The sequence below is a fragment of the Myotis brandtii genome, unplaced genomic scaffold (genome assembly GCF_000412655.1).
Source record: "Myotis brandtii unplaced genomic scaffold, ASM41265v1 scaffold653, whole genome shotgun sequence".
Lineage (NCBI taxonomy): Eukaryota > Metazoa > Chordata > Mammalia > Chiroptera > Vespertilionidae > Myotis > Myotis brandtii.
The window spans coordinates 343011-357431 of record NW_005370535.1 but is presented as its reverse complement, the minus strand read 5'-3'; the positions used below and the strand labels follow the sequence as shown (position 1 = coordinate 357431).

The 14421-nt window shown below is 43.1% G+C and overlaps 1 protein-coding gene across 1 annotated transcript in view; it reads right to left on the bottom strand.

Annotated features, from left to right (window-relative positions):
- Positions 1-819: 819 nt before the first annotated feature.
- Positions 820-14421, bottom strand: part of RAB22A (RAB22A, member RAS oncogene family) — a 50851-nt gene continuing 37249 nt past the window's right edge. Inside the window, exons 3-6 of the mRNA XM_014528805.1 lie at positions 7440-7511; positions 7246-7352; positions 6582-6691; positions 820-1857 (exon numbers count right to left, since the gene is read on the bottom strand). Coding sequence (XP_014384291.1) covers positions 1760-1857; positions 6582-6691; positions 7246-7352; positions 7440-7511 — 387 coding nt within the window. The 3' untranslated portion in view covers positions 820-1759. The remainder of the gene's footprint in view (positions 1858-6581; positions 6692-7245; positions 7353-7439; positions 7512-14421) is intronic.

The window sequence follows — 14421 nt, the reverse complement described above, 5'->3', positions numbered from 1 at the left end:
AATCTACATGTATTTTAAACAAAACGATGTTAGAATTTTCACTAACTACATTCCTTCTATCGGATTTTAATAAAAAACAAGCAATTTCAAATGCTTGAGATATTCACCAGGGAGAAGGGAATCGTTTTGTACTTCATTTGAGTTATAATTTTCTCATTAAAATCTACCCATATCAAGTGGGGTGCACAAAGAAATAACAATTATTTTTAAAAGTTTTGACTGTTCAGTTTAAGGAGAGCTCTGAAAACACAATTTAGTTTGAAATTCAAGCTGTTTCATTTCCTATATAATCTTGTAAATTTCCTTCCCTTACAATACTCAAGTTGGAAGGGTGCCAAATTAGACCAGGGACAAATTTTCACCAACTTCACTTCAGTGCTTTATTTTTAGATTATATTAAAAACCTCATTAGGCTCCCTGAGGGAAAAGAGTGTTAACCACTAACAGAGGCAGGGGGGAAAAGGGAGCCGGAAAGATAAGCTAAATTGTTAACAAGGAAAGCTCTCTTCAAACAGTTGGTCTGAGGCCGATGTTAAAAGTGAAAAGAAACTTATTACCAAGACCAGGTAAATGACCTGAGCTTGGAGCTTTTTTTTACCCCAAGGCTAGGAAGGGCTAGTCAGGCTTGTCCAAGTGGCATATGTCTATGTTATGATTTCCAGATGGGCTTCGGAAGGGGGATGGAAGGAAAGAAAGGCAGGGAAATCTTTAAAGACTTATAAGCTAAGGCTCTATGCTTTCGCACAACATAAATGTGCTTTGAAGAGTCTCCTGTGGACAGGCTGAAAATAGGGTTGGCACATGCAAGATGGGGCAAGATTAAATGGAATGAAACACAGAATTTATTACCATATTTACATAATTTATACTTTTTAAGCAATGGTCTCATAAATATGGACTACAACTTTACATAGGCTAAGCAACAGATAATTGTTTCCCCCACCAAAATATTTGGGTTAAATAAAAAATTGACAGTATTTACACTACTTTCTTTTTCCTCCTTTTAAAACCAGTTAGTCAGTTTAAACATATGCAATTTGATTTACTCCAGTCAGCTTCTCCACCACCACTACCCTGAGCCTTAGAGCTTATTACAGGAGCCAATAATGAGTTTGGTGACACATACAGGACAGGGTCAGAATGCAAACGGAAGCTGAGCTGCAGGCTATTGTTGTTGTTGTGAACTTACTGTATGTATCCTGGGCTAATGTATGCAATGGAAAATGCTCTGGAGATGGATGCAATCATTCCCATCAGTCCGATAAAGAACCCATTTTACCTTCAGATAATAATCGCCATCCCTCCACTTAACGATGCTACAACATTTTAAATTATACAACTCCCTAGAACAGTGGTAATGCGAAACCAAGGAAATTATAATCTCCACGAGGTCTTCTTTCCCTCAAGAATGATGAAAGTGCTCATTTCCCTTTACAAATGTTACATAAAATCTTGATTACAAAACGACTCAACAATTGGATCCTACGATCCATACAATTACATGTTCCTTTTCAACAAGGTCAAAAGCCAGTGATGGAGTCCCTTTGTCCCCCAGAGTCTTTACATAACACAAGTCCGAAGACTGAAACAGCACTGCTACAGTCTTCAAAGAGGAAACAGACTGGTCAATTTCTGCGACTCTTTTTTGCACGAAGCAGACCCCAGACCAGCGAGGCGAAGTCTGGCAGCAGGGCCCCCAGCCCTCCTGTTAGCTTTCAGGACCACCTACTTCGTCACTGAGTCTGAGGCTGAGGCTCAGTCAGCAGCAGCTTCGCCTGGGCTCTGAAGGCTGTCTCCGGAGTTTGAAGCCCTTCCCGCCACATGGCGGGTTGGTGTCGGTGGATGGAATTCTTCGACCTAAACCAAGAGGACAGGAGGGAAGGGAATGAACCTTAACTTTCTAAATCTGCTCATTCTCAGACACAAGTTTGTAGATATAACTTGACAGGTTTCATTAAAAAAAGTTTAATACATTTTTAATTTTGTAATGATTTTAGATTTACAGAAAAGTTGCAAAGACAATATAGAGTTTTGATACTCCTCACCCAGTGTCCCCTAATGTTACTATCTTACACTGCTACAAGACATCTGTTGAAATGAAAAATTCAACATGAGCACATCACTAGTAGCTGAACTCCACTTTTTTCAGATGCCAGCAGTTTTCCATTGATGTTGTGTTTCTGTTTCAGGGTCCAAGCAAAGATAGCACGTGGCATTTAGTAACACTTTCTTAAATAAGAATAAAAAAATTACCTGTTAATAACATCTTGTTTTGAATAGGTAACGCATGCACGTGATAAAAAAAAATTAATCAGAACAGATCCATCCCTTTGTCCAGGAATAGGTGTGGATAGACATACACAACACACACATCTTAACCTGTCCCCATTCCTAAACTGGGACAGGAGCAACCAGAGTGCACGGCTCTCCACCTCACTGTCTTCACGGTGTACCCTGGGACGGTCCCAGCACAGTGCCTGGAGAGCTGCCACCTTCTAGGCGATAGCTCTGTGCCACTGCAGTGTATTATGGATGTACCGTAATTAAAGCGCTCCCTTGTTGACAGATATTTAGTTTGTTTACAGTATTCTGATGCTATTAACAACAATGCAAGAATATCTTTATGAACCTGAGTGCATGTGTTGGATAAACTAACAGAGTTGAAGAGCCAGGTCATGCTATTCTACTTCTGGGTGTTGACCTCGATACAGCCCCTGTAGCCCAGTGTCTGTCTAGCCCAGATGCAGAAAGGACGTGCAATTTAAATTTTGACAGATGCTGCCAAATTGTTCTCTGAAGAGGCTGTGCCACGTTGTTCTGCTACCAACCATGTATGAGAATGAACAGGTTTCACTTTACTGCTCCATGAAGCATAATGTCGATTTTGAGGGAAACCTGATATCACCCATCCATCCACCCACCCCACTGATAACTTCAGCGCTGCTTCTATACAAGGCTTTCTTGACGCCTCCCACTTCCTAACTCTCCAATATCTTAGGCACTGGAATCCATCAGGACTTTGGAGGCACGCTGTCATATATTTGTTCATGCAAAGAGCTCCCTCAAATTAGATCCTCAGCCCTTCTAAGGGGAAATCCTGTTTGTCCATCTTTGTTTCCAGAGTCATTAGCACAGTTCCTGGCACTGAAGTATTCTGAAGACATGAGATGAACTGGGTGCGTGCATTCTGGGCATGGACAGACAGATGGAATCTGCCAGCTCCTGGGTCCTTGGTTGCCATGCCTGGAGCCTCCAGCACGTTGAGCAGCCTGCAAATCAGGTGGGTAGTACCCAGCATGTGTCCACATGACTGGTAGGTATTCCCCAGTATGTCCTACCTCTACTTTTCAAATGCCTGTACATGCTGTTGTGAATAAACTGTGAATTAGTTCAAAACCTTTACTAAAGTTTCTGGCCATCACACATTTCTCACTAAATAGGTCCTGGAAGTACAGCTGGGACAACAGTCATCTCTGAAGCATGTTTAGAAGGAGGCAGAGGAGAGCATCTTCCTAACCTGGGAATAGGCAGTGACTTCTCATACCAGAGCCAGAAAGTGTCAACCATAAAGGAAAACAAGGGCCAATGGGATTCTATTAAGGTTAAAAACTCCAGTTCATCAAAGGAGTGGATTCAGACATGGAAGTCAAGCCATGGACAGAGCAGATGATTTGTCCAACACACATGATCACCAGTGGGCTCACTCTGAGTAAACGATGAACACTCAGGAAAAGGCAGGCAACTGAACAGAAAAACACAGAATTTCAAAATGGAGGACATCCTGAGAGTATGTAAACGTAAATAAATACCTGGAAAGGTGCTCAACTTCATTAACTGTCATAGAAATGCAAATCACTACCTGCCCACTGGGGATGAAGAGTACTCCCATTCCCCTGGTGTAAGGTCAGCAAGGTATGCATGTATACTGAACACATGCATAACCAGGACTGTTATTCTTCTCCTGGTATAAAATACACCTATCAAAATGTGTGCCTATTGTGTATATACGGGACAGGAAGCAGAATACTCACAGCGGTACCATTTGTAATAGCTCTACATTGGAAACAACCACTCAGATGCCTATCAACAGGATGGATAACCACCGTGGGCATCCTCCCTGCTCTGACTCTGAGGCTGACAGATGCACCACGGGAACAAGAATGGATCATGCAATGATACAGATGAACCTAAAAGTGTATGAACCTAAAAGAGATAAGGAAGCCAGACACAAGAGTAAATACAGTATGTTTCAAAAAACATAAAGTATGAAAACAGGCAAAACAGATCTGAAGAGTCAGTAGTCAGGACGATGGTTCCCTTTGGGAGGTGCCCCTGGGTCTAGCTCTGGGTGCAGATGACAGGAATATACTTTGCTTGTGAAAATTCCTTGAGCGCTATACATCTGATGGGAGCACTTACACTTCAGGAAGAAGTATGCCAGCTACTGTGCTAACACAACTTTATAACACCCAGTAAACATTAACCTCAATTTACATCTGACTCAGTTTTTCTAATCTTTGTGAACATATATTTTTTATTTTTCATAGTTAAGATGAGTATGTACATGCTTGTTTTTATTTAAGGATTTTCATTGTTGGTATAATTCACTGCCTTCCTGTTTCAAATACTGTTAAGAGTAAAGAATACTTAAAAATAGTAATAATTTCAGCCCTACCCAGTGTTACTCAATGGTTAGAGCATTGGCCCTTGCACTGAAGGGTCTCGGGTTCGATTCCCGGCCCCAGTCGGGATGTGTGCAGGAGACAATCAATCGATGTGTCTCTCTCATATTGACATTTCTCTCTCTCCCTCCCTCCCTGCCTTCTACTCTCTCTAAAAATCAATGGAAAAAAATATCCTTGGGTGAGGATTAACAAAAAAATAATTTTAGAAAAAGTAATAATTTCAATACACATCTGACACCATACTTAGATTTTTTAGCCTGAATTGTGAAAAATTTCTGACTGGCCTCGAGTTGTCTTTTAAGAATGCCTTTGGGTACCTGCTATTTACAATCCAGGAAGACAATAATTATCATTACTTTTTTTTTTTAATTCTCACCTGAGGAAATTTTTCCATTGGTCTTCAGAGTGGAAGAGGGAAAGAGAGACAGAAACATTGATGCGAGAGAGACACGTTGACTGGTTACCTCCCCGACTCGCCCCCACCGAGGCTGGGGATCAAACCTGCAACTGAGGTACATGCCCTTGACTGGGAATTGAACCTGAGACCTTTTGGTCCGTGGGATGACGGTCTAACCACTGAACCAACTGGCCAGGGCACATCATGACTTTTTAATGTTGACATGAAGGGATTGGACTAGAGGTTGCAAACCAGCGGCCCACGGGTGTTCTCTGCCATAGATGGGGTTGGTAGGTCTGTACAGTACTCTACAAACATTTGAGTTAGTGGCCAAATCTCAGCAGTGAAACATGTTACATAAAATTCAGATCTCTGGTTCTCTGAACTAAAAACATCAAAAAATAAAAATAAAATAAAAAAGCAACCCAAGCAATTGGGCGACCAGAGGCTTACACTCTAGTGTGGCCACACTGTTGGAGTTGGGCCCCCACTACCAGCGGTGAGGCTTTCTGCCACCCGAGTCCCAGCACTCGCCCTGGGCCTGCTCCACTGGTGGGCCGTCACTGGTGGGTCCTGGTGGGCACTGAGCGCCTTCCAGCTTCAGCAATCTCGTATCTCACTAGACAATGGCTCGTAATGAGTAAGCTCATGATGCCCGACGGCTGTCCCCTGCTCTCCAGCTGGAGTCTGACATGCTCAGTTAACGTGAATTCAGGTCCTGGCACGGCCTGCTCTGTCACATCTCAGCTCCAACATCACCTGCTCAGGAAAGGCCTTTCCCTGACCACCTGCAGGCACTCTTTCACTTCATCCTGTATTACTGTCTTGCCCTCCATGCTTATCATCTGAGAGGATCTCACTATTGCTGTGCTCACTGTCTGTCCCTGCAGGGCAGTCTATGCTCCAGCAGCGCAGGGGCCGTGCCTGTCTCATTCTCCACTGTCTCCCCTGAGCCTGGAACAGTTCTCAATAAACATTTTGATGAACTTGAATGAAATGAATAAACATAGATACAATCTGTAGAGGGTCCCAAAGGTATGCAGCAGCCTCTCCATCTAGTGTCATCATATTAACACTAGATAGGGAGAGGGAGAGGAAAACAGGTCTTACCTTTTACTCGCCTAGTATTAATTTTTAAGGGTTTCCTTACAGTGGAATTCTACATGTATTTCCCTTCCCCTTATTTATTTTATTCATTCTCAATGACTTTAGACGACTCACTGGAACACACAAAGAGAGAAAGGGGGAGAGGCAAGTTTCCAGGCCCTCCCGGCCCTGTGCATAATTTATTAGTAGCAACGATCTTAATAGAAGGGTCAGTCGTCAGGCAGCAGCTCTCCAGCAATTACATGGCATGAAAACCGCTGTCACTCTTACCCTCTCAACTCTCATTCCACTGAGAACCGTACCAGAGACGAGGAAGGAATTCCACCCAGAAAGACAATTCTGTTTGAAGTTGCCCCGCACAGGAAAAAGCCGTAAGGCACAGAGATACTCACTAATTTCTATAAAGAGTTCATTGATGTTTATCGCATTTTTTGCACTGGTCTCTACAAAAATCGCATGGATGGAGTCGGCGTAATCCTTAGCATCTCTCTCCATGACTTCTCTGAAAGGCAACGATTGCAAATCAGAAATGTGACCCATCAGTGCTTCATGTTATCCCACCTACCCAGTAATTCAGCAGACTGATGATGACAAAGGATGCCACGAATGGCTCGTGTCTATGGTTAAACAAAACAAAAATGTACTGCTAGCAATGCATGCAGTGGAATGATCAGAGAATGGCCCCGCCCGCCAAAGTAATGCCCCTGCTTTGGGAATTATAGAAGTGGTCCACAGAAACTTCTAACAAATGTGCTTTCCTGAAAACCTGCTTTCCCTGTTCCAGTATACTATTTCATGGGAGCTAAGCTCAGATCATGTCAAGCCTCATGCAACCAACATTAAATAAATTACATACCTGTCTACATACATAACCTAATTGGCTCCAAATGCCTGAACTCTTAATTTTACTTTGAAACTTGAGGAGTCCAGCCACACAACGAAAAGGGATTTTTCAATGCCAGAGATAAAGTAAAAGCAAGATTCTTGAACTGGATATTGCTCGGTAAGAAAAGGAACACATGATCAGCATTGTAATCTCCTGTTCTAATAACTTACCTTACATCGATAAGATCACACTTATTTCCTGCAATGGCAACTACAATATTAGGTGGACCGTGTTGTCGAAGCTCCTTTACCCAATTCTTTAATGTTGAAAAGGTCTCCTGTAACACACAAGGGGAAAGCAACTGGAGAGCTAAGCAACCAAGAGGGTTTTCAAAGCAGTCTGGAAAACACAATACAGGTCTTACTTCTTTTGTGATATCATAAACAATTATAGCTGCAGCCGACCCTCGATAGTACATGGGCGCTAAGGCACGGAACTGCAGAGAAAAAGAAACAACAAAATTGGGAAAACTGGTTAATGTTTTTTACTAGACTCTTAAACCCATTATCCCTACACAAAAGGTAATCTTTCTTCTAAGCCCAAGATGATATGATGCTTTAAAGCAAATGAGGCAGTGATTACCAAAGGCAACAACTCTAATGTAACACTGAAATGTCTCTCAGAAGATAGTTTAGAATACAGTTTTACAGGAATTAAATATAGTGCTATAAACAATTGTTTCAGCTAAAAAGGCTTTTTAATTGAACTCAATGTTATAGTTCCCAAATTCACTTATTCAATAGTCCTTTAAACTTCGGCTCCTCAAACGATCAAGGAGATAAAAATCATGCTGCAAATAGCTCTCCAGAGAAGCGGCTGCACTGGGGTGTCATGAAGAAGACCCTGTCATATGAATGCTGATGGTACCCCAGAAATGAGGACACGTCGACCCTCCATACTGGGATGAGTCTGTAACTCCATTTCTGCCTAATTCCATGCAGGTGGCAATTCCCAAATGTGGGTAAGTATCTAATTTCATTTACATGAAATTAACTCTGTATACACAGCTTCCTTCCACTCATCACCCCCTCTCTCATCCTGCACACAACAGGAAAGAAAAGGAAGGAGGGGAGAGAAATAACAGGGAAGGAAAGAAAGGAGGGGAAGAATGACAGGAAAGGGAAGGGAAGGGAAGGGAAGGAAAGGGAAGGGAAGGGGGACAGAAATGACAGGGAAGGGAAGGAAAGAGGAATGACAGGGAAGAGAAGGAAGGAAGGAGGAATGACAGGGAAGAGAAGGAAGGAGGAGCAGAAGAACAATTTAAAGGGCTAGGCTGAGTAGCTGGCCATGTCTCTCAACCAGTGTGAGACATTATGCTGTTGCTCTCTGCCCAGTCACCTGGGCTCTCTGACCATGTGGATGTGCTGGTTTGAGCACCTCACTCAGCGACTGTGATGCCAAAATTTAAAGAGAAGATTTTACCTGTAATTGATCTTTGTCTTACACCTCAAGTTTGAAACCGGATCCGACATAGAACGGGCTCCCACTGTCCTCCCACCTTACTCTCTGCCCTGGTGGCTAGCCCACCTCAGGTAAGAACTGTCCGCAGAGCTTAACATCTGCTGCACAGCTCACGTACAGGATGACAGTCTGCAACTTCTCACCTAATGAGCTTGATCTCTGGCTTTTAAACTTCCATGTTCATTTGTGTTTTACAAAAGAAAGCGAAATTTTGACTGTAAACTCCATGAGGGAAGGTAGCCTGTCTGTTTACACGGTTTTCTCTCTGGGGCCTAGTGCTTGCACATTGTAGAAAAGCCAGAATTGGTGAAAACACAAGTAAGAACTGCTAAGTATGGGGTGATATCAAACTAAAGCCAGACCCCAACCTCAGTGTCATAGGAAGTGTCACTGGTCCCTGTGAGAAAGACCCCTGCTTCTGGACAGAAGCCTGGTAACTCCTAATAAAATATGTTGTTTTACAGAGAAAAAAACAAAAAATACAGGTTAGGAGCAAGAAAGTACTACATAGAGGGAACTGCATTCCTGGGTGGGGAAGATGGGCTGACTTCCAAGGAGAGCATGAGGGGAGCAGGAGTGTACAGGCAAGACAAAGGGATGGCATTAGCTTTCATTTCTGATGTACCACACCGCAACATCTTTACAAGGCTGTTGTTGTTTTTACCTTCAAATTTGGAAGGTAAGATTCATATAGAAAAGTACGAAGATCTTAGGTTTGATAAAAGATCTTAAGTTTTGATAAAATGACATATGTGGATGCACCCACGTAAACATCCCACCAAGATAGTAAACATTTCTAACAACACAGAAAGTTCCCTGATGCTCCTCTTTAACCTTCTTTAACCTTGACAATAACCCTTGTCTACAAATCTACGCCATTGATATTGATATAAGCACAATGGTTTTCTTTTGCTTATAACGGGCATAGACTATCCTTTTCCATTCTTTTATTTAAGCTATCTCTGTTTGTATTTAAGGCAGTCCTCTGCCAGCCAGCACATGGCTGATCCTGCTTTTTGACCCACGCTGCTAAACTCTGCCTTTTAAGTGAAACGTTCAGTTCCTTTACATTTAATGTACTTACTGATATATTTGGTCTTACTGATATTATGTCACCATTTTGCTTTTTGTTTTATATTTGTTCCATTTCAAAAATCCTATTCTTTACCTCCCTCTTTTGCATTAACTGAATATTTTTAGTATTTAATTTTAATAATCTGTCCATTGGCTTTTTATCTATACCTTCTTGCATTACTTTTTATGTGGTATGCTTGTATAACTACAATATACATTTCCCCCACACCGCCACAGTTGACTTAGAGTTTAAAAATGTACTACCCCATGTACAATACCAGAACCTTGCAAAAGTCTCATTCTTTTTATCCCACTGTCCTATGTGCTGTTGTAAAATACTAGTATTTTCAATCTGCATACACTACAAACTATACAATCCAATGTTGTAATTTTTGCAGTAAATAGCCAGTAGCCTTTAAATCAGCTGAGAAAAGGGATTTTTATATATTGCTTTCTATGGGTCCGAGTTACCACTTTGTGTCACCCGTCAGCCGGAAACCCTTCTGGGGCTGCTGCTGCATCCTCCCAGCATTTACTTTTCTAAAACTGTCATTACTTTGACTCCATATTTGAAAGATAATTTGGCAGGGTGACTTTTTTGCTTTCAGCACTTTAGAGATGCTGTTCTACAGTCTTCTAGCCTGTTTGTGTGGGACGTTAGCCATCATTCATACTGTCCCCCTGTACATAACGTGTTTATTATCTCTGCCTGCTTTCACAAGCTTTTCCTCTTTAACTCTGGTTTTCAGCAGTTTGACTATGATGCACCTTAAGGTAGTTTTCTTTGTACTAATGGGTATGCTGAACTGCTTGGATTTGTGAGTTGATATGTTTCACCAGATTTGGGAAATTTTCAGCCATTATTTCTTGAAATATCCCTTTTCTTCTGTCCCCGCTCCCCACTCCAGGGTCTCAGTTACACAAATGTTAGACTGTGTGGATTTGTCCCTATGGTACCGAGATTATGCTCATTATTTTCCCACTCTTCCCCTGTTCTTCTGATTGGCTCATTTTTGTCACCCATCCAGCAGATTTTTCATTTCGATGTTACAGTTTTCAGTTTTACCATTTCCATATGGTTATTAGTTTCCATTCTGTGCAAGCTTCCCCATCTGTACAAAGTAGATAAGACTACTTTTCCTTAAATCTTTGAACAACTTAAACTATCTTTACCTTCTCCGAGGAGTGTGAAATTGCTGACTACTCATCGTGAGATTGGTTTTGCCGGTGGTTAGGGTAAGTCTGTCTGGGTCTGTCTTTAGTCCTTGGACATGGTGTCTGCTCCTGAGGCCTGATCCTTCTGAGGTTTCAATGGAAGCCCAAGGTGTTTACCAATCCCTCCAACACGGCAGGATTGGACTCAAACCCCAAACTCGATGTTTCCTGCGACAGACGAGCAGCAGCCCAATCTCTGCTCAGTCTCGTTGCCTCTCTAGCTGTGCCTTCTGTTGGGGGCCTCAGTGTCTTCCCCGTGCATTCACAATTGGGGGACAGGCAAAGCCTTGATGGGAATTTATAAGCAGATTTTAGGGCTTCCCTCCTTGTTGGGTCCCCCTTTTCTGGGACTTGCCTCTTCTTTCCTCAGTTGCTCTAGCAGCCCTAAAGTCTGTCCTCAGAAGCCACAAGTTAAATAGACAGGCTTTCTACTCGAGTCCTAGCTACCCTGTCCCACATGGACTGGGAGTGCCCTCCTGGGAAAAACTGTAAAAATGTGGGTTTCCCCCAGTGGAGTCTCTGGCTGCATCTGGTAGTACCTTCTAATAGATGTTGTTTAATGTGTTGTCCAGTTTCCAGAGAACTGTTGTCTGTGGGCGGGTGACTCCATTAAAGCCACTCCGCCATTACTGACATTGAAACTCTTTCATGTCCTTTTGTATAAAGGAAGGTGGCAGCTTAAATAGAGACTCAAAGGATGTCCGCGCATCCCTGCTCCAAATCTGGCTCCAGATAAGGGTTCAGCAAACTTTTTCTGGAAAGGGCCAGGTATTAAATATTTCAGGCTTTGCGGTTCACTTGATCACAACTTCTCAACTGTACTACTGAAGAATGAAAGTAGTCGAGGACAATATGTAAACAAGTAAGTGTGCGGCTATGTTCAACAAAACTTTATTTACAGAAACAAGCAGCTAGCAAGACTTAGCCCACAGGCCATGTGTCGACTTTAGCTCTGATGATAGTAGGCTACTGCACTTTTTCCTGACTTGAAACCCAAAAACAGTTCCTTCCATGACTACGGTGACAATAAGTGAGCCTTCCTGGTGTCACCTCCGGAAAGAGTCATCCGAGTAGCATGTGAGGATTCAGGAGCTTAAACCTTTAAGGACTGGATGCAGTGTCTACTGGACTTTGGTTAAGCAGCTTTCTTTTATATGATCACAGGCAACAAGTACTTGAAATGTTGCGACACTTATGGCATATTTATGATACGTGTTTGTGGTGCTTTGTGCACAGCCCCCAGACTACTGTACGAATCCTTGTTAGTGAAGGATGACTGAAAAAATGTCACCTAAAATGAAGTCATTAAGGACAGAAAATAGGGACAAAAAGGTCTGGCAGGCTCTGTCTTGAGAAAATAAATTTTAAGTTATAAAAACAAGTGTCATTTAATCTGACATTTGAAAAAAAACTCAGGTTTATTACTGCACCCAGAAGCTAGTTTGCTGAATGAATGAGCCAAGCTGACTGGTTCTTCTGATGAAACCGCTTGCTGGTGCAAGGTGACAGCTTCCATTTCATTTCGGCTCTCCTGGTCCAACTTAAAAAGGATAATTTTTACAAAACTACTTGAGAATTCCACCAGTTTTCCTTAGGGCTCTCAACCCTTCTACATACAAATCATTATCTTCTGAAGCACTTGTATCATCATCACTTCATTTAAGAAGATCCGACCATCACTGGCTTTACACAACACCTGTAAAGTTCTCCAGAATCTCTTTCACCGACTTAATGAATCACTCGGCAGTCCACTGCAACTGGCCCATCAAACTAATAGACAGTTGCAAGGGTCAAAACAGGGTTCACCCAAAAGGGTTTTTATTTTACAATGACTTTGGTTCCACAATGAATCTCGTTACTACAGAAAACAGAGGATAAGTAAGGAAACAGGTACAATGCCATGGATAAGGGCAATCAAAGACTCTTCAGACTACAAAGAGATGTGCTGAAGAGTTCATCTAATGACTGGTGACCAGTACTGCACATCAGCTCTAGGTCAGGCACTGTTCGAGCAGTGGGAATATAGCAGTGAGTGAGCGAGACACAGGTCCCAGCTCTCCCAAGCTTACAGTCTGGGGGAGAGACTGCCACCAAAGGTGACTAGACAGATATCTATTTACAACTTAGAATGAGGGTCCTAAGGAGAATAAATCAAGGACACTGATGGAGAATGAACTGGGGCCCTATTAGCTGTGGGGTCTGAGGGCATAACAGTTAACTTGAAACCAAAAGATTAGTAAGGAGAGCTGGCCAGGCACCCAGTGGAGGAAAGAGGAAGTTCCCGCAGAAGACTCGCTGTGTGTAAAGGCATGGTGGGCAGAGTCTGAGGAACTGAATGGAGACCAGTGGGCTGACACTCAGTGGGTGAGAGGGAGGATGGGCGAAGAGAGAAGGTAGAGCAGGCCATGCCAGGCTTTGTAGGCCACTGGTCCTAGGTTGGCTATTGGAGGGGAGCTACAGGAAGATAGTGAAGGGTATTAAGCAAGAAGGTAATAGGTCTGGTCTGATTTATGCTTCCAAAAGACTCCTCTGAGTCCTGTGAGAAATGATATAGTGTGGTGGGGGTTGGAAAGAGTGATAGCAGGGAGGAACACCTGGCTGAGAGCTAAAGGTGTCTGAGAGCATGGTGCTGGCAGTGGAGGAGAGAAGTGAATGATTTGAGATCTATTTGGAGCAAATGTGAGGGGGAGGTTGGAGTCAAAGATGACCTCTGGATTCAGGTTTGGGCAACATAGGTGTATGGCATTGTGGGTACTTATCTGAGAACAGCAGGACAGGAAGGAAAATCCACCCTCCCCTGAGGTGACATGAGAGGCGAGTTTTCTAGGTTAAGGTGGGAGCGGGTATTCAAAGCAGAGGAAACAACAGTTCATGGGTGAGAGGGTATGAAATTGTAGGGTACATTGGTTGGGTCCTAGAGGATAACTGGTCGGAGGAGGTGCAAATGGAAACTCTGGCCAAGGCTGGCATATTCAGGGACTTGGGAGGCCTTACCCAGGACACACTGCCATCAGAACAAGCTCACAGATATGTCCTGGACGATGCTCACAGTACTTCAAACCATTTGTGATTCACTGTTACATGTTTAACTTTTCTGAAATGCAGTGGCTTGGCAACCATAGGCTGGACCTCCTCTCAGGTCTCCCAATGGGGTCTGGGTCCTACCAGCCAGTTCTCTTGACCTCTGCCTGCTGCCTCATTTACATTACCTGGGCAAGCCCCTGGCTAAGAGATGGAACTTCAGGTAGGGGTGAGGCAGCCTTATACCTCAGAGCAACTATTCCTGGTGCAGAATCAATGAGAAGGAGGGGAAAGAAAAGGCAGGCAAACCAGCTAACTATAAAACTTAAACCCTGAAACAAAAACAAAAACAAACAAAAAAAAACTTAAACCCTGGCCAGTTTTGCTCAGTGGTTGGATCGTTGCTGTGGACCGAAGGGTCACAGCTTTGATTCCTGGTCAAGGGCATGAACCTGGATTGCAGGTTCAATCCTAGACTCCAGTCAGGGCAGGTGTGGGAGGCAACCAATCAATGTATCTCTCACATTGATGTCTCTCGCGCTCTCTCTCTCTCTCTCTCTCTCTCTCTCTCCCCC